This window comes from Lytechinus pictus, chromosome 1, assembly GCF_037042905.1.
Source record: "Lytechinus pictus isolate F3 Inbred chromosome 1, Lp3.0, whole genome shotgun sequence".
NCBI classification, from domain to species: domain Eukaryota; kingdom Metazoa; phylum Echinodermata; class Echinoidea; order Temnopleuroida; family Toxopneustidae; genus Lytechinus; species Lytechinus pictus.
The window spans coordinates 31,521,995-31,546,200 of record NC_087245.1 but is presented as its reverse complement, the minus strand read 5'-3'; the positions used below and the strand labels follow the sequence as shown (position 1 = coordinate 31,546,200).

Sequence of the window (24,206 nt, the reverse complement as noted above, 5' to 3'; positions counted from 1 at the left end):
TAGTGGAAGAAAAGATTCCTTCCTGGCTACAAAATGATTGACCATTATGAAAGAGAAGCAAGCTTTGCTCTCATTAGTGTAATAAGAGCACTTGGCAGAATCATACAGCAACATCAAACCAAGTAAAATTATTAAGAGCATCTGAACCCACATTTTCCTTTGTCTCTTTGTTTCTCTCCCTCCCTTTCTCTGTCTCTCTATACCATCTATATTCAACACATGCCAATTCTCACGCATTAGGCATGAGACTCTCCCCAAATCTCTTTCTCACAAATGTATCACAGCTTATTTTGATTTATATTACACACAATGGCTGTTGATCTCGAGTCATGGTTCCCTTTCTAACATCTCACACATTGCTGGTCTTTGAACATGGCATCTCTGACATTCCATTCATATCTTTAGCTATCTTTACAGTAACAGTGACCTGTACTGTGTCCCTTCCCCTATCTTTCACTCACTCTCTCTTTCTTTCCCCCTCTGTCTGTCTCTTTCCCTCTCTCTCTTCAATTTTCTATTCATATCTTTACCTCTCTTTACAGTAACAGTAAACCTGTACTGTGTCCCTTCCCTTATATTTCACTCACTCTCTCTTTCTTTCCCCTCTGTATGTCTGTTTCCCCCTCTCTCTCTCTCTCATCAATGTTCTATTTGTATCTTTACCTCTCTTTACAGTAACTGTGACCTGTGCGCTGTCCGATACACCCTGACTATCTTGGACAGTCAAGCTAAAGACGTAAGCTCCTTCACCAAGTCCAGACACATCTACCGTTGCTTGGTCTGGGTTGGTCAATACAGCATCACTTGGACCACTGTGTAGATGGAGAATTACAGATTAAAGTTACATCATTGGGGACAATTCTGTTTATACATTACCGGGGCTCTACTTATGGTACAGCAGCGGGTATTACTGAATTGATTTGTTATTAACATACATGTATGCCTCTTTCTTTGATCTATCAATTCACCTACTAAGATGTCTTGTACAGTGAAAACTTTGACAAAAAAACATGTCATTCCTTACTTGTTGCCATTGATCTAAACCTTGGAGCTTATTTACGAAACTTAAGATTATAGATACTTAACCATTGGACTAATTCATGATAGGAATCTTGATTATGTTTGGCTACTGAGTATTGGTACTACATGTATTTCCCTGAAAGTTACCATAATAGCAAAAATTACCATAATCATTATTTCATTATGGCACAGTGCCCTTGTCATTTAAACCCTACTTCCATACAGGCATGTGGTATCATAGGGAAGGGTCAACGCTTTATTTGGCAAAAGGAGTTAATAATCATGTTATGAATCTAGAAAATGTCTTACCTCACTTGTTCCCAATGATAAGATTCTATGCCTTGATCATCTGTACTACCACTCCCGTCCAGAGAGGCGGTATCAGAGGGTAACACAAGCTCCTTATTAGGCCCAGCACCCCCCCTCCCAAGTTATATAGGGGTAAAAAAATATAAACCTCAGAATGTCTTACCTAATTTGTTCCCAATGATAGGACTCTATGCCTTGATCATCTGTACTACCACTCCCATCTAGGGATGTGGTATCGGAAGGTAATGTAAGTTCCTTATCAGGCCCAGTATCCGCAGAAGGAGGGGTATTGTGTTCTGAGGATAGCAATAAAAGTTAAGATCAAAAAGTGAGTTGAATCGTGATGGAGAACCAATGATCTTTAAATTAGTCAAACTCCAACACCAGAAATTTAACACTGCACTTGGAATCATCCATGGTGCAAAAACCTCACGGCAAACTCCCTTGTTTTCAGTGTTCAAGCTTTAACAAAAAGATGCACCCATGTATACTAATGGAGAAAAACAATACAGCAGACTCTAATTTAGTCGACGTTCCAGATTGGTGTTCCAAAAGACTTTCCTAAAGCAGATTATTCACATGTACATTGTACATGATAACACTCGAAAAATATTTTTTTTGTTTTTTAATAAAATTGTTTATAAAATGAGATTGCTTTGCCTAATTGGCTGTATTCTGATAATTAAAACTAGGTGTAACCTTGGTCTAAACTATAATTTTAAACACATTTCTGTGGAATGCTTGCATTATGACATTTCTTACATATTCATGGCAATTATAATGTACAAATTAATTCATTAAAATTAACATCTTTTGTATTTTTGTATTCTTCACAATTCACGACTCAACTAATCTGTTGATAACCATGTGCGGGAGGATAAGAATAATTTTCAATTGGTGAATCAGGTGAAAACTGGCACTCCATAAAAGTATGGTCTACATGTAAGTTAACCCAGGTTTCACTAAACCATGGCTATCAAAATACCACCAATTATGTCTGGATTGAGAAATATTACAAGTTTACTGACCTGGTTTGACAATCACAGTAGCTCTATCAGAATCTTTTTGATCTTTAGCATCGGTGACAGTCAACTTGAAGACATACGTTCCTTCTTCTAGCCCAGTAAGATGAAGTATCTTGGATGAAGATCCCTACATTTTTTAAAAGGCAACAATATAATTTAATCACATATCTGGCAGTGATGATGTCACCAATGGCAATTAAAGGATTATTACTCAGATGTTGAGGACGAAGAAGTGGCAATGAAGCAATTATTATTATCATTAATAATAATAATAATATCATTATTATCATTATCATTATTATTATTATTATTATTGTCATCATCATTATTATTATTATTATATTAAAAAACATAACTGGAAGTCAATGGTCTTTATACCATAAGAGATATAATCAATCATACAATTAATGATAATCAAAAGTTGTTGCAGAAAACACTGATTTCACAAGAAGGTCTGAAAAAAGCACACTGGAGATCGCAAACGCAGATAAGCACATGTGGGACAGTGCATTATCATTCAAAATACTCGACATCTGACTGAATCCCATGCTTATTTTTTTCCATTAAAGCAAACAGACACTTAAGTGATCACTTCATTAGAATCGTTACCACAGCTGGACCCCGTCTTACAAAGAGTTACGATAAGAGTTACGATTGATCCAATCAATCATAACTCTTTGGAAATCCATCCGTGTCATAGTTTTTGCTACAGAAAATTTGCAAAATGTCCTTTGTAAACAAAGGAGAACACACCAAATTGTCAAGATATCAATGAATTTATGGATATACATTTATATCTAGAAAAGGTTTTGAACAAACATGCATTTTATATGTTGACTTTGCTGGCTTTCCATAGTTGCGATTGATCGGATCAATCGCAGCTCTTTGTAAGACGGGGCCCCTGGCATTCATCTTAACTATAAAGCCAATGGCCAACCATGAACACTAAGTCGCAATCAATCGTAATTAGTGTCACTAATTACAATCACTAGGTGATTGTACAGCGTATCTTTTATGATGTTACAGGCAAGGGTCAGGTGACTGGTTTCATAAAAGCAGGGGTCCTTACTGTCATATCAGCCACCCTATCGGTCATTTTGGTCCACTCATAGCTGGTAATACCGTGATCGTCACTACTCTTGGAACCGTTGAGTGTTGTGAAGTCTACGGGAAGCTTGATCTCGACATCAGGACCAGCTTGGGCATGAGGTGTATAATCCTCCTCTATATATTCAATATTCAGGAATAATTAATTATGATGATATAATTGTTAACATTCCAATTTTATACAGCTATCAATAGATTGGAAAGAAATCTCTAATTTCTTAACAGGATATATCATTATCCAGTTGATCGGATCCTGGAGTGTCCACACAATACGCATGCACTTTCTCCACTCTCCGGTGAGCATTTCAAGAAGAGTTTCCACACTTAAATGCTAGGCATACTACATAGTCCTCTCTAATTGTTTTCTTGATATATATTACTACAAAATTATTAAATTTGACATACAGGTTGGAGCTAACCAATAATTTACAATTCTGGTTTAAACATAATTCAATCGAACAGATTATTGTTTCTTTACTTTTAGTAAACTGAATAATACAACACAACTAAAGCAGGTATTTGATTTATATCTCTTTGAAGCTTTCAATCAATTGAAAAATGCATTTATGCAAGCATGAATGTGAATTCTAACAAACTGGAAAAATGGCTTTTATTGTATCATAAGTATGGGATTACATTCTTACATTAAATTTTGTTAAGCTTGAAATTACACATATATGTACTACATATGGCTTCTTAATATGAGGGGTTTCTTCAGTGTTTCCAATTCTGTTATTCATCCATAACATTAATAGTTGACCCAAAATATTAAATTTAGGGATACAGAAAAAGAGGAGAAATGACATAAATACCTTCTTTAACAGTAACATTTGCTATGGTAGAATTAGAAGCTCCATCGTAATCTGTAACAGTCAACCTGCAGCCAGACAAAGAGAGAATATTGTTATAAACAATGATTTCTTGCTCTCTTCTGCAAAATATTCATGTCTTCTTTGTGATTCAGAGTTTTTGTCATCATTGAATATTTGTTTAGAGTACTACCATAAAGATTCCACATAAATATTGATACACATGTGCAATGTATACCCTGCCATTCAAATGTAACACCACTTTGAGGTTAATTTGTAACAACAAACTAATGAACCAAATAATCAATAGACAATAAAACATGGAGAAAAGTATGGTAAATGCAAGGACAATCTGATCTTTAGACAAAATAGGTTACCTCACTTGGATAGACTAAGTGACGATTGGAGCAAAGGACAACTGATAGTAGACCAAATACAGTCATCAACAATGTTATTGTAAGATCTTGGAATTAGACTATATCAAACTAGGTTGAATGATGATAGGGGCAAGTGATGATCATTCCAAATTAAGAGTAGACCAAATAATTGAATCCAAAGTGTTTTTTTGGAGATTGTATATTAGACCAAGTGGTACCAGACCAAGTGGTCCTAGACCAAAAGGAAATTATTCATCACTTATAGTAGACCCAATACATAAAGCTGTAGTGTTGTTTGATGATCTCGGATTAGACCAAATGACACTATCCCAAGTAGCATTAGACCAAGTGCCACTCATAAAAGTAGTATTAGACCAAGTGGCAATCACAAAAGTAGTATTAGACCAAATTGTATCATACCAAGGGGGTATGAGACCAAGCGGATATAAACCTAAACACGTACCTGATGAGATAAACACCCGGTTTGAGATCGGTCAGTTCTAGGGTATCTTGGTCACCACTGATCTCATGGTCATTCAACGGTCCCTTGACTTGATTCCAACTGTAACTTGCTATTCTGTCATCATCATCGTCGGTACTTCCTGCACACAGGAAATATATTGTTATACATTATAAGAGCTACAATGAAATACTGCCAATGACATGTCAGTGACAAGACATTTGCTACAGTCTTAATATCTCAGAGCATAGGATTAGAGTTCGGATTGTAATAGAGTTTTTGGTTCAAAATAATGTGAAGATTAGGATGATGATGATGATCCACAGCATTTATATTGCGCCACATATCTGTTAAAAACATTCATAGGTGCAGGCTCATCCAGTAAGTTAATCGCTACACATCTGCCGAAATAAGTGAGTTTTGAGGGACAGTTTAAAGAGTTTTATGCTGTCAATTTCACGAAGTAAAAAGGGAGTTCCAAAGGCGTGGAGCAATAGAAGAAAAGGTACGGTCTCCAAATCCCCTTAGGTGTGTGATGGGTACACGAAGAGTGACACCAGTACCAGATGAGCGCAAGCCAGGACATACACGGCGTTGTTCTATAAGGGAGGTCACGTATCCTGGAGCTAAACCATGCACAGCCTTGAAGGTAAGGAGGATTTTGAATTCGATCCTGTAAGGATTTGGGTTTATTTAGTTTTGGAGGTTAGATTTTATGTCTTGCTTATAACGTGCAGAATTTTCATCAGAGCAATTGCTGAAGGAGTAAATGTAATGGAACCGATATGTCAAGGGTTGGCAAATTGATAGCCCTAACTCAACTAGATGGATTCTCAACTAGATGGACTCTCAACTGCATGCAATCTGAATTGTTTCTGCCGTTGCCAGACCAAGAGCATATTTATTACACAGCTAAAATAAAAAATAATGACCTTACTGACTTTTGACCTTTGACCCCCAAATAATAGCACCATTACATGAGCCGAGATTAAAGATGAACCCTCAGTGTTCTTCAGCTACTATCATAATGAGAATGAGATATTTCAATATACGATAAGACCTCTGTAACCTTTGACTTCATGACCTCCAAATCTATTGGGATCATCATCCCCTGGAAGGCAGCTCAAGCCAAAGCTGGGGGTAATAATAACAGTGTTCTTCAGAACAAATTATCTCTAGATAGATGATGCTATACATGCATAAATGCCTATAATCATTATTATTATCAACCATATCTAGGCTGGGGGGAGGGGGCCTCCCTCAACGATTCAAATTTTGTAGACTATATCCCAGGCAACCTGCGTGCCAATTTTTCAGGAAGATCGCGTGATCGACAGCCAAGATCTCAAGGAAGGGCCTGGGAGGCCCCCCCCCCATATGATCTCCCAAAATACCCCGGCCTAGATAGGGTTAAACCTACCAGATCCATCTAATATGGTGGCGGTGTTTGGTAGCAGCACCACCTGCATGGCTGGCTGGATGACGGCTACCGGGGGCTGATTGATCCTAGGTGGAGGATTGACCGTCACATTGACCTGACCTGCACCAAATGATCTTGACCCCTCCACGGAAACCTTGAACTGGTAAAAACCAGCTATCAACTGAGGGAGGGAAGAGACAGAGGAAAGGTTGTCACAATTAGAATTACAACTGACAACTTGAAATGGTAAAAGCCAGCTATCAACGACGGGAAGGAAGAGAGAGGGAGGGGGGGGGGAGATATTAGAATTTAAAATCACAATTCAAAATCACAATATCGCAGGTCGTGTATTTCATGATACATGACCACTAACATTCATTCGAGCTCTTGCAGGTCAACTAATTTACTCTTCTCTATAGGTTATTAGCATGTGTTGCGAGCGAGAGAGAATTGGAAAAAAAAAAAAAGATTTAAACTGAACAATCAATCCAAAGGAGGGAAGAATAAGGATTAATCCTCAGAACCTACAAGTCTCATCTCAAACATATGAGGTAAAATGTAACCCTGAAATGTATTCTTTGAAGAAAAATTATGTTTTTGCATTTATTTGACAATTGACAATATGCATATTCAAAATAAATTGGGTACCTTCCTTTCTATTCTTGTTTCACCTACTCTCTATGTTCTATCGAAGTACATATTGTATATTCATGCACATACACTTTGACCAGTTTTCAGAGTAAAATATTGGTTTTGTAATGCATCGAGCTGTGTGGTGTGGTATACTAATGAGAGATTTTATTTGCATGTAATATTTTCTGTAATAATATCATATCACTTTATTCTCATATATTTGATTGCGATTGTGAATGATGAAAACAAGCATGATACAATAAAGAAAGAGTTGGTCACCTGAGAGATGGTCACTTGTGGGTCAGCTTGACCGTTTGAAAGCATCTCTGCCGAGCTGCCCTCTGGCTGGGTGACCACCTGATACTGGTAGGTGTAAGGTTGACCGTCAGGAAGGACGAATGCGTGAAGAGTCACGCTGGTCTCCTCCGGCAGCTGAAGGGATTTACTCTCGCCCAGTGAAACGGTCAGCTGAACAACTGCGTGTGGAAGAATTTTGTAGTCTCAAAATCAAATAAAGATTGAATATTACAGGGTCAAATCACTAAATGATTGAATATTAGTGTCAACATCACTGTAAGATTGAATATTAAAGTGTCAAAATCACTGAAAGATTGAATATTACAGTGTCAAAATCACTAAAAGATTGAATATTACAATGTAAAAATCACTGTACAAATGGACACTAGTGTCAAATCACTGTAAGATTGAATATTGCAGTGTCAAAATCACTGAATAAGTCTGTCTCGACTTCACACACTCGCAAACATTCCAATTTTCTGAAGGGATATGCTCTCACTAATGGACATTTTCAGCCAAAAGACTCAGGTGGAAGAAGATCAGTCTGTATGATCTGTCTCAATTATGTTCATACAGTAAAAAAAAAAATGCCCTGACAAAAAAAAAATGCACAAAAGTTGTATACATTTCCATGACTCCATGTGTCATTTGATGCAGGGCCAACACATGTGCCAATTTTGAAAATATCTTTAAATTAAACCTATTTTCAATGACTTTCCCCAAACAAAATTCCCAGACCATTAAGAATTCATTCATTCGATTTGGACAAGGTTCTATGGAAAACATGCATTGTACTTAAATAATATCATTTTCAAGATGTTAAGATAGTTTGAATGAAAATGATATCAATTTCTCCATTTTACATTTAACTGATTATTTATGGGACTCATTCCATGGTTGTACATACATAAACAGTGGGATATTGCATTCAACTGGGTAATATAAAAGTCTGATTCTATGATATTCAAGGACATTACAAAAAATGTTATTTTCAATGACTCTGACAATTACAAAAACTTCTACAAATAAATTTACATGTAAACTTGTGGTAAATACCTCAATGTGTAATTATTCTAAAATTGTTTTAATATTTATATCTATCAGCACAATGTTAATTGTGCTCATAAATAATAGCTACATTATGAAGAAAATAAAATAATTTGGCCCCACCAACTATATATTCGTAACAGAATAGAGAAGTATAATCATACACCATTACAATGTATTGCAATAGATGCGATCACTATATTGTCTGACTTTTTTTTTAATGACAGCATGCCACAAATTAATTAACCGGGAATGTAGTCGAGGCCACATTTTACCAGCCTTGGCCCGAGTCAGGCATACAATTCTATGGAAGGTTTCCCCAGCGGCCTCATGACGAGGGAGTACCAGCATCAACTACATCCCTGTCATTCACATCTTATTCTACCATTGCTACTGTATATACACATGTATATTGTCATTATTGAATAAAATATATTAGATAAACTAATAATTTCATCACCATTAATTAGACAGACTTATAATTTACAACTGCCATCTAATAATACCAATGTTTTTAGTTGCAAAACTACAGCTGTACGCTATTATAATTTTATCAACCCATACATGCACATCTGCAAAAACATACTTTTCAGTTGAAACTTGCGACTCAGGCCACATGAAATATTCAGCACAAGGAAATCATGCAAAAGAGTATACATGTAGGATTTCTTTTTTTAATTTGCTTTTTTGCATAAAAAAGAAATGGCACAAAATCATAGAATATGCTCTTTATACTGCACAGAGAATGTATGCATGAGCACATTTATAGTCTGCAGGCAGACCCTGATTGAAATGTTATTCATCAGTTAGGTCTTGACTTTAAAAGACTAGTACAAATACAATTTGCTGTTTCAATCAAGAGGAACCTTCTGCGGCAAAGTCAAGGGCAGGAATGTTAGGCTGCACATTCAGACCACTTCCCTTGAGTGAAGGGTTTGCATAGCAAAATACAATACTTTGTACATATCGAGCATATTATGATTATACTTTGTAACTAGAAATATTTTATCTCAAGGTATACATGTACCTTGAGGAATATATGACATTTTAATTGCATGTCCACTCATTCTCATGCATTTCAATATTACAACATATAGCAGCATGCAAATGATGATTTTCCTAATGGTAAATATCATAACTGGCTCTATAAAAGACATACTACATGAATAAAGAGGTGGCATGCATGCATGTAAACTGGGTGAATATTATATGCCTTTCCTTATAGCACAAAATCCTGAATTAGACAACGATTTTGTCAGTGATTTTGACTAGGCCTAATTTTGGCTGAAAATTGTCAAATGCAATTGATATCATTGCATCTGATTGACCAAGAAAAAATTCTTTAATTAAGATGTTTCAGATTATGCTACACCAGCAAATGACTTTTTCTTTCTTTCTTTCTCTATTTTACACACATCAGTGGGGGAGGGGGGGGGGGGTCACAAAGATTTAAGTGCAATGTAGAGTAAAAATTAATATTCATTCAGGTGCAGTATATAACGCATCACCGCACTGGTCAGATCATGCGCACAGAACGCATATCAACCAATTAGACCTGGGTTCCGTAACATTAAGGTTAGCGATTAATCGTACGCTTTATTTTTACGATTGATTGCACATTATAGTCAATGCAATCAATCATAGAAAAATGTTCTACGATCATTGCTATTAAGCTTTGTGTTACGAGCCCCAGGTGTCAAATTTGGTGTTCAAGCATTAAAGTCAAACTTAACTTGTTATAAAACATCCCCCAAATTTTCTTACTGCAGTATCTAGTGTTCAGAGAGTACAGGAAAAATACTCCTGTATTCAAAGAGCAAACCAACTTATAGATTGTTAGAGAATTGTTTGGAAATTGTTTGAGAATCATTTGCGATTTGTTTGAGAATTGCTTGAGAATCATTTGAGGGTTGGTGCATGCAAGTGCAATACATGTAGGTACCTTAATACCCAAACAAGCAAATTCCACACACTCGGTCACTTTACGGAACAATTTTGGGAACAAACCTTGCCAAGAGGACAGAAAAGCCCTTGAAACACTTGAGAAAAAATAAAAACAGACTTTGGAAGCGTAAAAGTGCCCCCCAGATGTTGAGGTCATTATTGTGGGAAGTTGATATCTCATAGTGAAAGATCAGATGATGAGATCTTGAATCTCTTCATTAAGACATCCCTTCCATTTATTAAACCGACAAAAGTAGAAACAAGTGGAGTGCCTCTGGCAGTCTCGCCTGCATTACGCGATTTGATATACATGTAGCAGCAGTGCTGACTTTATGACCAAGTTTCATGAACTTCGCCCATATACTACTATTAAAGTTGTGATGACATTTCAAAAACTTGACATTATACACAAAATCATGTTTTTGAGCAATTTGGGGTCAGACATGCACTTACAAAATGTTGCACTATTTCGGAACTGTATACTCAGTCATCGCAAATCTGGTCTCAAAACATGTGCAAGACTTGAAAGTAGTAAGTCAGCAACCAGCGTGTACAAAAAAGTTTGTGTGGCGGCGTAGTCACAAAATTCATTGATGAGGGTCAATTTGACATCCCCCCTCCCCCGTTGAACATCTGGGTGGCACTTTTACGCTTCAATAACAGACACCCAAAATAAAGGCTCAACATCTACATGCAAAGAGAACGAAACTCACAGGGGTGCGTTCCCCCACTACCTAAGGTAGTAGAAGTAGTAGAAGTGGTAGCTAGCAGAGGAGATGAAAGAAGTGGTGCTGTTGTCGGACGGGGGGCGGTGGTGGGGTTTTGATCATGCAACAAGGGGGTGGTATCAGGGATATGTTCGTTACCATCAGATGTGTTCACGGTCGTTTCTACGACAACACTTGATTTAACCTCAGTGCCTGTAAAAAGACAAGCATACGGGAAGTGGAAATTAATTAAAAACCTCAAATTGGAAATGTGATGAAGACATCAGACTGACTGTGTTTCCATGCCTATTCACCAAATTCATATTTCTTCAGGAGTGTGGGTTCATTCTCTCACTATTAATACATCAACCATGGCCCTGGGAAGCGGGGGTGCAGAAGCACCCCTAGGAATTCTGGTAGGTGTGAAAAAATTGAAAAATTAAACCAAAATGGCCTTCATTTTTTTAGTGAACCCCCCCCCCCTTTTTGGGGGGGCTTGTCAAAATTATGTCAGGACCCCCAGTAAAAAAATCGTTCCCAGGGCCCTGACAATGACTTTATTCAGAAAAGGGCAACAATATCATGGAAAAAAAAAAATTTTAATGGGTTAAAATGAAACACATCATTATTAAAACAAAACATACAGTGAATGAGAGTGTAAATACATACCATTGCTTGAATCACTGCCATCCTTCTTAGCAGGCATCTCTACCACAGAGGGGGTTATCAGTCCACTGGTACTAACTTCACCCGTTTGGAGTGGTGTCTTTTCGGAGAAGAATATAAAAGAATGAATTCATCATTATTTTTTCATTTATATATTACAAAAATCTGCATCTGTCAAAACACATGTCAAGGCCCCGTCTTACAAATAGTCATGATTGATCCGATCAGCCTCAACTATGGAAAGCCATCATTGTCATCATTTTTCTACAGGAAATAATCACAATGTCCTTTGTAAACAAAGAGAAACACATTGAATTTGCAAGAAAATGATGAGGTAGAAATAAACATCATATCGAGAAAATATTTTGAATATGCATGCAGTTTAGATGTTGACATTGCTGTGGTTGATTGGATCGATCTTAACTCTTAGTAAGAAGGGGCCCACGGCCCCGTCTTACAAAGACGATTAATCCAATCAATCGTTAGTCTATGGAAATCCTTCAGTGTCATAATTTTTTCTACAGGAAATTCAAAAAATGTCCTTTGTAACAAAGGCAATCACACCAAATCATCAAGAAATCAATGAATTTATAAAAATACATCATATCTAGAAATATTTTCGAGCAAACATGTATTTTTAGATGTGGGTGTTGCTGGCTATCCATACTTGTGGTTGATCGCATCAATTTTAACTCTTTGTAAGATGGGGCCCAGATGTCCATAAGAGAATCATGTTTTAAATTATTATTCACATAAGAAAGTGTTTTATCAACATACCAAATTTAAATGTAAAAGCAATTCCCCTGTAAAAAAATATATAGAAATAGAAAACACCTACCATATGTACACTGCACATGTGTCAAGTTAATCATAATTTGAAAAAAAATAAAGCATGTACAAGTAATCATTGCATTTTTCAACATGTACAATAAGATGAATTCTATTTTTTTAAAGCTAAACTAACAGAATTTTCTGTACTTTTTCATTAATGCCCACCTTCAGGGGCAACCTAAAACATACATGTATATTAGAGTGCTTTTTGACAGACATAAATTTACGTAATGTATTCATTGTTAAATTTGAACGTACATGTATACATTTTTTTTCCTTTCTCTAATTTTCTCCATAGCTACTTGAGCATCTATTAAAGTGTGCTACATGTATAAATCATATGCATCACTACTATATCAAAAGAGTTTCAGATATCAGTGCAATCAAACCCTTTCCAAGGATACTTACAGTGTTATTGATAGCAAGAGTAGGTCTTTTCGTCTCTGTAGCTAAAGGATGTTGAGTTGTGGGTAAATCTCGTAAAGAATCTGTGAATTCAATACAAATCATACTGCAGGTTAAAATTACAGGAAAAACTATGTAAAATGACACTATCCTCAGCAGTGTTAATTTGTAAGAAGTGATGGTATACATGTGAATATGTATACTGTCCGTAATAAAAACAAACCACCAGTCCCAAATGAAACAAATGCGGAATGAGGATATGTAATTGTTTTACTTCTGTATTCAATACATTGTTAAATGCATTTGTATGTATTATATATACATACTACATAGCATTCATCAGTGCTTTCTAGATACTAAGCCAGTGATATGCAATTTTCTTTTAATAACCAGTGACCACTGAATTTATATTTATTGGCCAAAAAAATAATCAATTCAATTCAATATTCATCAAAACAGTGTACGTCTATAGTCACGGCATTCTCAGCAAATAAGCAACTACTCAAATGTACGCTGAAAAAGATAAAATGTGATTCAACATGCAAAGATACATATCATTAAAAGGGAAGTTTACCATGATTATGACTTGTCAGTTTTAATAAAAGGAGATCAATCAGAAAAAAATATTTGTGAAAGTTTTATGAAAATCCCTTTTAAAAAATGGTGTTATGAATTTTAAAAGTTAATTTTGTTTCATCAAAGATGAACAGCTCTTTCATACAAGAATGTTGTGTGAAAGGATAGAGAAAGAATAAAGAAATCCGATCAACATATTGAAAGTGATTTTATTCATGCTGGGGATAAGAAACATCATTTTGTACCCCCTTCTATCAGATATATTTTTTTCATCATAGGGCATTAAAAAATGGGAATTTATGGAATTCATATTTACATGGTATATGGGGGAGCTGCTGGCATACATGTACATGTAGCATATTACAAATTTAAAAACTTAAAACTGACTTTCTTTGATAAATTTTCATCAAATGTTTACTTTTTTTTCTCTCTCTCTAAATTTATCAAAAAAAAACTTAATTATCATCGGGATGAAATTCCCCTTGTGTGAATAGTGCAAGCAAGCAAAGAATAGTATGATCATGGGTTATCACAATACATGAAGCATCATCATTCAATCTTGCTAGAAATGAAAGTGACATATAAAAAATAATAACATGTATAAATGGAATACATGTACCTGTAGGCCTATAGAATTATGAATCCAATGCCAGCATTGACCCATAATTGGAAATTCATGATATAAAGTACTACAACTTTTATTTCTTATTCATCCTTTTTTTCTTGAGGTGAGGGGGGCAAGGTGTCAATTAACAATCACTTGAGGGTACTGTCTCTGAATTTTACCATTAAATTATTAAAAAGTCTACATGCATATCAACATATAAACTGTCTCATGTATTTGTTCCTATATACATGTACATTGTAGACCACGTTTTAAGTCATTAAAACTCACAGAGACCAAGGAAAATAATATAAGGTATCTGCCTTTTTTTTTTGGGGGGGAGGGGTGGCATGTTCCTGTAATACATTCTAACTGGGGAACCAAATTAATGGTCTTTATGGAGAAGTGAACCCACAATACAGGTGGTCACTATAGCAGGGTTTACTACAACGTTACATTCTATCCTAGGTACATGTAATGCATTTGCACTTCCATCCCCCCCCCCCCCCCCCCCCCCCGTTTTTATGTGTGAATAATACTCAATTTTGGGATTCAAGTTATTTTTGACTGCTCATAGGTTGATAATCTTAAGATTTAAAACATGAGTCTGGAGATTTAAATCTAGAGATTTAAAGCATGAGTAACCTAAACCTCTGTCTATAGCAAATCCGATTGGTTTTAATGTTGGCATGCATGGTTTCCTACAGAGGATGTGAGAGCATAGAATAGTGCTACAAACTTCCAATACAAAACAAGATCAACTGTGCAAATCATCATTTCCATTAGAAAGTCCAAATAAAAATAAAAACACATCAGGGGAGTGTTTCATCAACATTTTCATCCGACAAGTTGTCAGATCTGACATTTTTCTCTGATGTTGATTGGCTGAGAGGTACATGTACTGTTACTATGGTAACTGTCGGATAAAATGGGACTTGTCGGATAAAACGTCCGACAAGTCCTTTCATGAAACACCCCCCTGACCAATATCAAATCCCCAAGAAAGTGGAATACCCCCCTGGCAGGCTTGCCTGCATGATGCTAGTCAATATATAGCAGCAGTGCTGGCTTTGTGACACTGAAATATCAAACATCATATCATATTTCTACCATTTGAATCTAATCAAATTTGCATATATACATGTATCTTATGGAAAGTGCTGCAAACTCACAAACTTCCAATGCAGTAAAAGTGGAAATCCTTAGTCCAAAAAAGAAATGAAAAGATACACCAAACACTCCAGACCAAATTGAAAACTACCGGTAATGCGGTATATGAAGAAAAATATACTGTATGAACAGAAAATGTACATTCTTTTGTCATTTTATTATCTTCATATGACTTATTACCTTAATAAAACATACAGACCTATTGACACAATTCTAGTTTCACACTACAGACACAGTAAATGGAGGAGGGGGTACCTAATACAATGTATTCATAATTGAAGGATTCTTTGAATATTCATTCCTTATTCATTAAACTTGGATTTCCACTAACAAAAACAAAAAATGATAATAAGTAAATAAATTTACAATAAAAATAGGAATACACAATAATTATTAATAAATAAGTACATGTACTATAAATAACAATTACAGCTTATTGGGGGGGGGGTATTCATGTAGAGGTTAATAGCACATGCAGCAATGGTAGTGTTCACAGAAATGAATATTTTTTTACACTTATTAGTATAGGTCTTGATAAATTTCTGCATGAATATTTTTAATCCATGGCCATATGCACCATAGGGAGCAGCGGGCAGTTGCACCCCCCCCCCCGGAATTAAATTCAACTTTTCAAAATTCAGGAGGGGGGGGGGGGGTGGTGCAACTGCCCACTGCTCCCTATGGTGCATACGCCAAATTTTGAAAAGTAAAATTTTTTTAAATGAAAATTTTCACAAAATTCACCAAGTACGCACAAAATCCTTAAATTTTATTTAGAAGAAACAAAAGTGTCTCAAAACAAGCTTGGTCGCTTTTGTTCTCTTGCTTTTTAGTTCCTTCCAATATTTTTCATACGTCTTGCCCCCCCCAAAAAAAAAAAAAAATCTGTGTACGGCCATGATTTGATCTTTCATACGCAAAATTAACACAAATAAAACCCTTGTAAAAACTGAACATATGTCAATCCTCTTGTGGCTCAAAATAATTGTCCACTTCTACCATGTACCGTACACGATAATCAGTCAGTTATTTCTCCTGGCACTGGAAGTGCATCTCAGAACAGATCCCAAGTGAAAAGGAGAAATTAAATATCAAATTAATATTTTGAACAGTTTTGAAGTTCATAAGGACTATGGGTTATAATAAGAAACAAGTCAAGAAAACAAGGGACAAGACGAAATTCTTATGTAGTTTGAACAAACATGGGCACACCGGTGAATTCAAAGTCCCATTACAAATTTGCAGCAAAAACAAAATGATGGGTGTTCACTATCCCCCCCCCCCCCTCTCAAAAGCAAATCATGTACTGTGTATTATCCTTCATGCAATGGTGCAAAAGAAGTAAAGCAAATTCAAAAATCCATCAAAGGAATCAAAGCAAAGTAGAAAGCAATGATTTCGTTAAAGTATCATGCAAACACGGACAATTATCATCATTACCTTCACGCTTTCTTTGAAAATGTGCAGCTAGAATTATGAAATGAGGAAATACATATAAAGAAACAATACTATAGTGATAGTACTGTACACACAGTTCAAGACAAATATATATATTGCGTAATCAAATGTCTTCAGATACATGTAAGAACATGCCATCATGCAAAACTATCCCAGTATTTTTAAATCATTTTTTGGTTTATTTTTTTCAATTTTTTGTACCAGGTAGTTCGTAAAATATAACATAAAATTAAAAATAGCTATTTTCAACTCGCTGTGCTGGCATTGTAGGAAAAATGTGACTGCAGTAATGTGTGCCAGAAACCTCATCCGAATAAGGGCAATAAATCTTTTTTTTTAATACGAGAAAGAAGAGCTCATCATTTTGAAATGATATTTGAAAGTGCCAAGATGCAAAATGATGACATAAATTCACTGTGAGGGTAAATGTATGTTACATGGGCTTTTTGTCTTCATAAATATAAAATTTCAACTGACCATAGAATTTTAGTGGAAGGGGGGGGGGACATGTGGTATATGGTGTTTTACATATAGCGCCAAAAGTGTATAATTGCTATCCAACCAGTTCTAGTAGAAACCAAGTCAAGATGAGTGACTTTTCAGGACCATCTTCATTTTATGTTTGGTGCTATGCCCATGTAAATATTGACCTAACACCAACACCAAAAGGTCAACACTGAACTTGAAATCACCCAATTACCGCTTCAAGTTTAGGCTTTGCTATTTTTTTTCATACTCACCTGGCCAAGTGATAGACAAAATGATCATGAGATGAAATATGAGAAAAGTTGTCAATCTGACTATCTGATTTTCCAGGTGGGTGTTTCATAAAGCTGTTGTTAAGTTACAAGTGACTTTACAAACAACTGGTGATCCTTTCTTGTAGTAAATGGTATATTCATTGGCGATGGTTTAGCGCATAAGAAAGGATCGCCAGTCGTTCTTAAAGTCGCTCTTAACTTATGAACAGCTTTATGAAACGGCCCCCAGATAGGTGTTTCATAAAGCTGTTCGTATAATACAAGTGACTCTACGAATGACTGGTGATCCTTTCATAGGTGCCAAATCAACATCAATGGAAATTTGGTATGTATCATTTACCACAAGGAAGGATCACCACTAGTTTGTAAAGTCACTTGTAAATTAACAACAGCTTTATGAAACCACCTGGGGGCCGTTTCATAAAGCTGTTCATAAGTTTAGAGCGACTTTCAGAACAACTGGTGATCCTTTCTTACGCGCTAAACCATCGCCAATGAATATACCATTTACTACAAGAAAGGATCACCAGTTGTTTGTAAAGTCACTTGTAACTTAACAACAGCTTTATGAAACACCCACCAGGTAAATCAGATAGTCAGATTGACAACTTTTCTCATATTTCATCTCATGATCATTTTGTCTATTACTTGGCCAGGTGAGTATGAAAAAAAAATAGCAAAGCCTAAACTGGAAGCGGTAACTGGGTGATTTCAAGTTCAGTGTTGACCTTTTGGTGTTGGTGTTAGGTCAATATTTACATGGGCATAGCACCAAACATAAAATGAAGATGGTCCTGGTCCTGGTCACTCAATATGGACCAAAAAAAACCCAAACAAACCCATGGTTGAATCCATGGTTTATGCAGATTTCCTGTATAAATTATGCTTAATTTACCACGTATCGGGCGCGTGTATAAAAGAATGTCCAATGCTGATGCGCGCTTTTGTCAGTGCGCCAAATTGACGCCTGTTGCCATGGTTAAGTACGCAATTTTATTCATGAGTCCACTGTTTGAAGAGCGGACTCATTAATTCAAAACAGTGGACTCATGAATAAAGTAGCGTGGATAACCACGGCAACAGGCATCAGTTTGGCGCACTGTGACAAAACCGCACATCAGCATTGGACATTTTTAAATATACGCGGTAAAATAAGCGTAATTTATACAGGAAATCTGCATAAACCATGGACTCAATCGTGGGTTTTCAAAACCACCTTTGTGAACTTGGGCCTATGTGTTGAGCTGTCAATATTGTGATCTGGATTATTAATGTTAACTCAGAATAGGTACTGGAGCTGGGAAAAACGCAATCGAAACTGCGCTTCCAACACCAACAAAGGACTTGAAATCACCCAATGGAATATGTAACAATAACGCCAAATAGTTTTGAGACAAAATTTTCATTGATCAGACTGTGTGGGAAGAGACCAAATGTCCATTGTCTGCTGCATTGGACAAACTGGGATAAATTATTAAAGTGGCCAATCACCAAACTTTGTCCAAAAAGTTATCAGATCTGACAACATTCCTTGGTTTTAAATGACCGAGAAGCAATGTTACTATGGTAACTGTCGGATAAAACAGACCTTGTTGGATAAAACATCCGACAATGCTATTACAAACAACGTCTGTTTTATCGGAGTTACCATAGTTACAGTACTTCTCAGTCAATCAAAACCAAGGAGAGTTGTCAGATCTGACGACTCTTCGGATGAAAGATACTGATGACATGCCACCTAGGTTTACATTTTGGAATATTTGGCAGGTGCGGCCTGCGCGCAAACCAAAGGTGTATCCGTACCTGATGCACATATGCCATTGTCGTAAAGATCAAGGCCAAAGCAGAACTCTCCTTGTTCGCAATCATCATCACTGTAACAGAGCTTAAGGTTGCCAAGGTCCTCTGGCTGAGGGGGAGAGGTCTGTGATCTGCTGTTGTATCCAGTATCTAGGTAGATAAAACAAATAATTCTGTCAATCCTGTTCATATACACTGTATCCCAAGAAGAAAAAAAAAAACATTTTCAGAGATAGATTTCACAATAAATTATTAAATATGTGTTACTATAAACTTGACACTTATAAGAGAGGAATCTTTTCTTTAATTTGAGACCAAAAAAAATCATATCAGCTGGTTTTTTATTCTGGTTATTTGCAGTTTTATTAAATTTGAAATGACTTTCCACAGGAAGCTACTAAAAACAAGTGGAACACCTCTGGCAGTCTCTCCTGCATTACGCAATTTGATATAGCAGCAGTGCTGCCTTTGAAAACAGCTAATGAATAATTATTCACAGAAGAAAACACTCATATGATAATAAAATATTATGTCCATTGACCAAAAATGACCTTTGACCATGATCATGTGACCCAAGACATGCACAAAACAATCATTCATACTTGATTACCCTTATGTCGATGTTTCATGAGCTACATGTAGATCCATAAACTTTCTTAATTATCATCCCAATTCACTCCCAACACGACCAGAGTTCATTGACCTTTAAATTACCTTTGATCTTGGCCATGTTCCAAAACATGCACAGGGTATTCAGGGATATATTGCTGCTCTTATGTCCAAGTTTCATGAACTAGATCCATAAAATTTAAAAGTTATGATGACACTTCCTCAAATAACCCCAACATAGCCAAAGTTTGTTGACCCTAATTGACCTTTGACCTTAATCATGTGCCCTGAAACTCAGGCAGGATCTTTAATAATAATATGCAACATTTGTATAGTGCTTAATACAAATGATTCTAAGCGCTACATACTATTACCCCGGCTTTAGCACGGCTACCCTGATCGGGCGCATTGAGCATTCAAGGAATTCCTTGCTACCCATTTACTACACCTGGGTCAAGAGTGGCAAATGTAGATAAACGCCTTGCCAAAGGACGCTAGTGCTGCGGTGGGATTTGAACCCCGGACCTTGTGTTTCGAAGTCCGAAGACTTATCCACTGAGCCACAACACCTCTACACCTTTAGTGATACACTATTACCCTTATGTCTAAATTTTATGAATTAGGTCCATATAATTTCGAGGTTATGACAACATTTCAAAAACTTAAACTTGGTTAAGATTTCAATGTTGATGACTCCGCCGCTGTCGGAAAAGCGGCCCCTATAGTCTCGCTCTGCTTTGAAGGCAAGACAAAAATATTATAATATCATACTTGATTACTGTACATAGGTTTGTGGTGAATGATACATAAGTGTCTAAAAGCACATAACAATGCAGCATAATTAGCCTGGTTTTTAATAGCACAGTAGCTATTCTGCACATTGCTCTTAAAGGAATAAATTCCTGCCAGGCATCCCTTTTATACCTCACCTGGGTTGAGTGCAGCACAATACAAATAAATGTCTTGCATATTTGGAGGTTTGGATTTGGAGGCTTGAGTATTACTTACATGCACTTTCATCATAGACACATTCCCCGTACAAATCCCTTGAAAAACCAGCCTGGCACTGGCAAGTATTCCTTTCATACATCGGGTCTCTCCGACACACTTCATTGTATGGGCAGTCATCGAATCCTGGAGTACACTGCCTACTGGATGTTGTTGCGTGATCTAGTTTGACAAGAAAATAAATATGTCAGAATAGGGAACCTGGTTTAGATATCCATATGAAGCAAAGATAATGGAGATGGTGATAACAGTGATGATGATGATGATGATGATGATGATGGTCATGGTCATGGTCATGGTCATGATGATTATGGTGGTGAGGATGATTATGGTGGTGGTGATGGTGATGATCATGATAATGGTGATTGGGATAATCATTATGATGATGATATTGATGGTGATGATGACAGTGATGATGATGAAGGTGGTGATTGGGATAAAAAAATATGATGGTGATGGTGATGATGATAATGATGATCATGATCATGATAATGGTTATAATGATGATGATGATGATGGTGATGATCATCATTTTCATAATGAAAGGGGGTTTACATGTACAATGATGCTTTATACTGCAAGTGTAAATCAAATTTTACATCACAGTTCAAGAATATCCTGTTCATTGAAGCATAAACATATGCCATACAAATATGGTATCAAATTACTTGGGAGAAGATACTATTTCAGGTCATCATATAATAAATCACGTATATTTCTCCATAAATTGAATTGTGAGGTGTACAGGATTTTTCGTCTCACAAGATAGGTGTAATACTAATATGCACAATTTCATAACAAACTGCACATCTGTTTGACAGGTGTGCAATATACATGTACATGCAACATACAGGAAATGTCAGCATATTTCACCTTTCAGTGTTCATTTATAATAATAATTCTTCACAAAAAAAACCCCAAAATGATCAGATGTCAAAGTATTGATTATGTGTCAAAAATATTGATCAAATGCAGTACATTAGCACATGAATTGAAATTTTCAAAGGAATATGGGGGCCATGGTTCACTATTAATTGGGAGGAAACCATTATAATAAACCGAAGAGGAATTTGAAATGTACATACTTGGTATCAATACTGTAAGAATACTATACATTTCTACCATTCATAGATTGCAACCTATACATGTAGTATCATTTTTTACAGGAAATAATCTAATTTGTTATTAATTTCATTTTTATCTACCGGTATTCTAAGTTCCCACTCAATCATGAATGTTGATGAGACTTTCAAGGTCAAGTCCATCTCAGAATAATGTTGATTTGAATAAAAATAGAGAAAAATCAAACTAACATAATGCGGAAAATTTCATCCAAATCAGATGTAAAATACTGAATGAAAGAAAGTTATGACATTTTAAAGCTTCACTTATTTTTCACAAAACAGTGATATGCACAACTCAGTGTCATGCAAATGAACAGACGATGATGTCCCTCACTCACTATGAGACAGACCATGATGTCTCTTACTCACTATTTCTTTAGTTTTTTTAATTTGAATCATACAATACTTCATATTTCATATTTTTTTACAGATTGACAACAAGGACCAACTTGACTGAACCATATAGTATTGAAGAATGCTGATTTCACATGTTCAGGGAGGAATTAATCGTTGTTTCACTTGACAATGAGGAGGAAATTAGAATATTTCATATTTCATATAATAAAATATATGAGAATAGTGAGTGGATGGTGTCATCAGTCTCATTTGCATATTGACCAGAATGTGCATATATATACCTGTTTTGTGAAATTAAACACAACTTTTAAATGTTATAACTTTCTTCTTAAAAATCCAATTTTGATGAAATTTTCAGTGTTATGCTTGTTGTCTTGGATTTTTCGCTTTTTATTCAAATCAACTTTTTGTTGGGGTGGACTTGTCCTTTAAGTAGGCTACAGGTGCATGTACATACATGTACATGTATGTTCTATGGCTCAGTTTGATATGTGGATATAAATTATGTTCAGTGCATGTTCATGAATGTTATACACATACATGTACCAACCATTTTAAGACCTATATTACATTTACATGTACAGAACAGTATGTACAAGAAGGATTCTAATCACTCACAGGTATAGATTGATTGAAAGCCATCAAACTGTATCAAATATTAAGAGGTACATATCATCGTGGTAGACCATTGTTTGGGGATATCATATTACACGGACCATATGGCCAACTCTCTTTCTGTATCTCTGTGTCTGTCTACATGAAATGTATACATTCGTCTTTCTTTCTCGCACTCTCATGGTTTTTTTTTCTTTCTCTTCCTCTCTCTCTCTGTTTCTCATACTCTATCTCTCTCTCTCTCTCTCTCTTCTCTCACAGCTGTGCTCGATCTCAGGATTTAGGGACTCCAGCTGTCTGCACACAGAGTGTGGGATTGCAAATTAAACTCAAGAGTGCAGGTACATTGTACAGTGCACATGTGGACATAATACAGTCCAATGATTTCAATCCGTTATCAAAATGTCAAAATCAATGTAAACAAAACAGATTTTGCTTGATGAATATCTTGAATATGATTTGGTATCCTATCAATTGGAATATCAGAACCAATGAACAATCCAAACTTATTTGTTGATCTTGTGAATCATAATATAGTCAGTCACCGAATCATATCATGCCTATTCTAAGAAGCTTTCTTTATTTGCCCAAGGAGCTTCAAGTTCTTGTGGAAACAGAACAGTTTCCCATAAAAAAAAGAAAAAAAATTACATTTTTTGTTGTTACATGTATTTGATCCCATCCCGTCCTGTTCCATAGCTGTATATAAAAATATCTTATTAATTAAACAATGCATATTCCCTTTTTAATGACCAGTATATTTTCTTCATTTTTTAAAAAATCATTTGGTCTGTAAAACCACCATAAGCCTACATGTACACCACACACATGGACAATGTGACTGTGAACACATGGCCAATGACAAATTGTCTACTTGCTAAAGCTCTAATATGAATACAAGTAGACCCAGGGGATTAAAATGAGCTGTTATGTTGACAAAGAGCTCGAAAGGTTCACGTACAACTTGCTTGGAAAAAATTTGCAAGAAAACGTGTCAACAGTTTTATGACAAAATGCTAATAGCATGAAAAATATCAAATTACTTAAATACATGCACATGAATTTTT

The 24,206-nt window shown here is 35.9% G+C and overlaps 1 protein-coding gene across 2 annotated transcripts in view; it reads right to left on the bottom strand.

The window, feature by feature from the left end:
* The window catches only part of LOC129261058 (dyslexia-associated protein KIAA0319-like protein), a 45,676-nt gene that overhangs the window by 19,378 nt on the left and 2,092 nt on the right, over nt 1–24,206 (bottom strand). The window contains exons 3-16 of one of the 2 annotated variants that reach the window (XM_064100421.1): nt 21,044–21,205; nt 19,430–19,576; nt 16,848–16,874; nt 13,061–13,140; nt 11,825–11,921; nt 11,162–11,368; nt 7,440–7,636; nt 6,528–6,708; nt 5,111–5,249; nt 4,274–4,338; nt 3,424–3,578; nt 2,358–2,481; nt 1,493–1,625; nt 664–812 (exon numbers count right to left, since the gene is read on the bottom strand). In XM_064100421.1, the coding sequence (XP_063956491.1) occupies nt 664–812; nt 1,493–1,625; nt 2,358–2,481; nt 3,424–3,578; nt 4,274–4,338; nt 5,111–5,249; nt 6,528–6,708; nt 7,440–7,636; nt 11,162–11,368; nt 11,825–11,921; nt 13,061–13,140; nt 16,848–16,874; nt 19,430–19,576; nt 21,044–21,205 (1,863 nt within the window). The remainder of the gene's footprint in view (nt 1–663; nt 813–1,492; nt 1,626–2,357; nt 2,482–3,423; nt 3,579–4,273; nt 4,339–5,110; nt 5,250–6,527; nt 6,709–7,439; nt 7,637–11,161; nt 11,369–11,824; nt 11,922–13,060; nt 13,141–16,847; nt 16,875–19,429; nt 19,577–21,043; nt 21,206–24,206) is intronic. The other variant, XM_064100422.1, reaches the window with a different exon arrangement.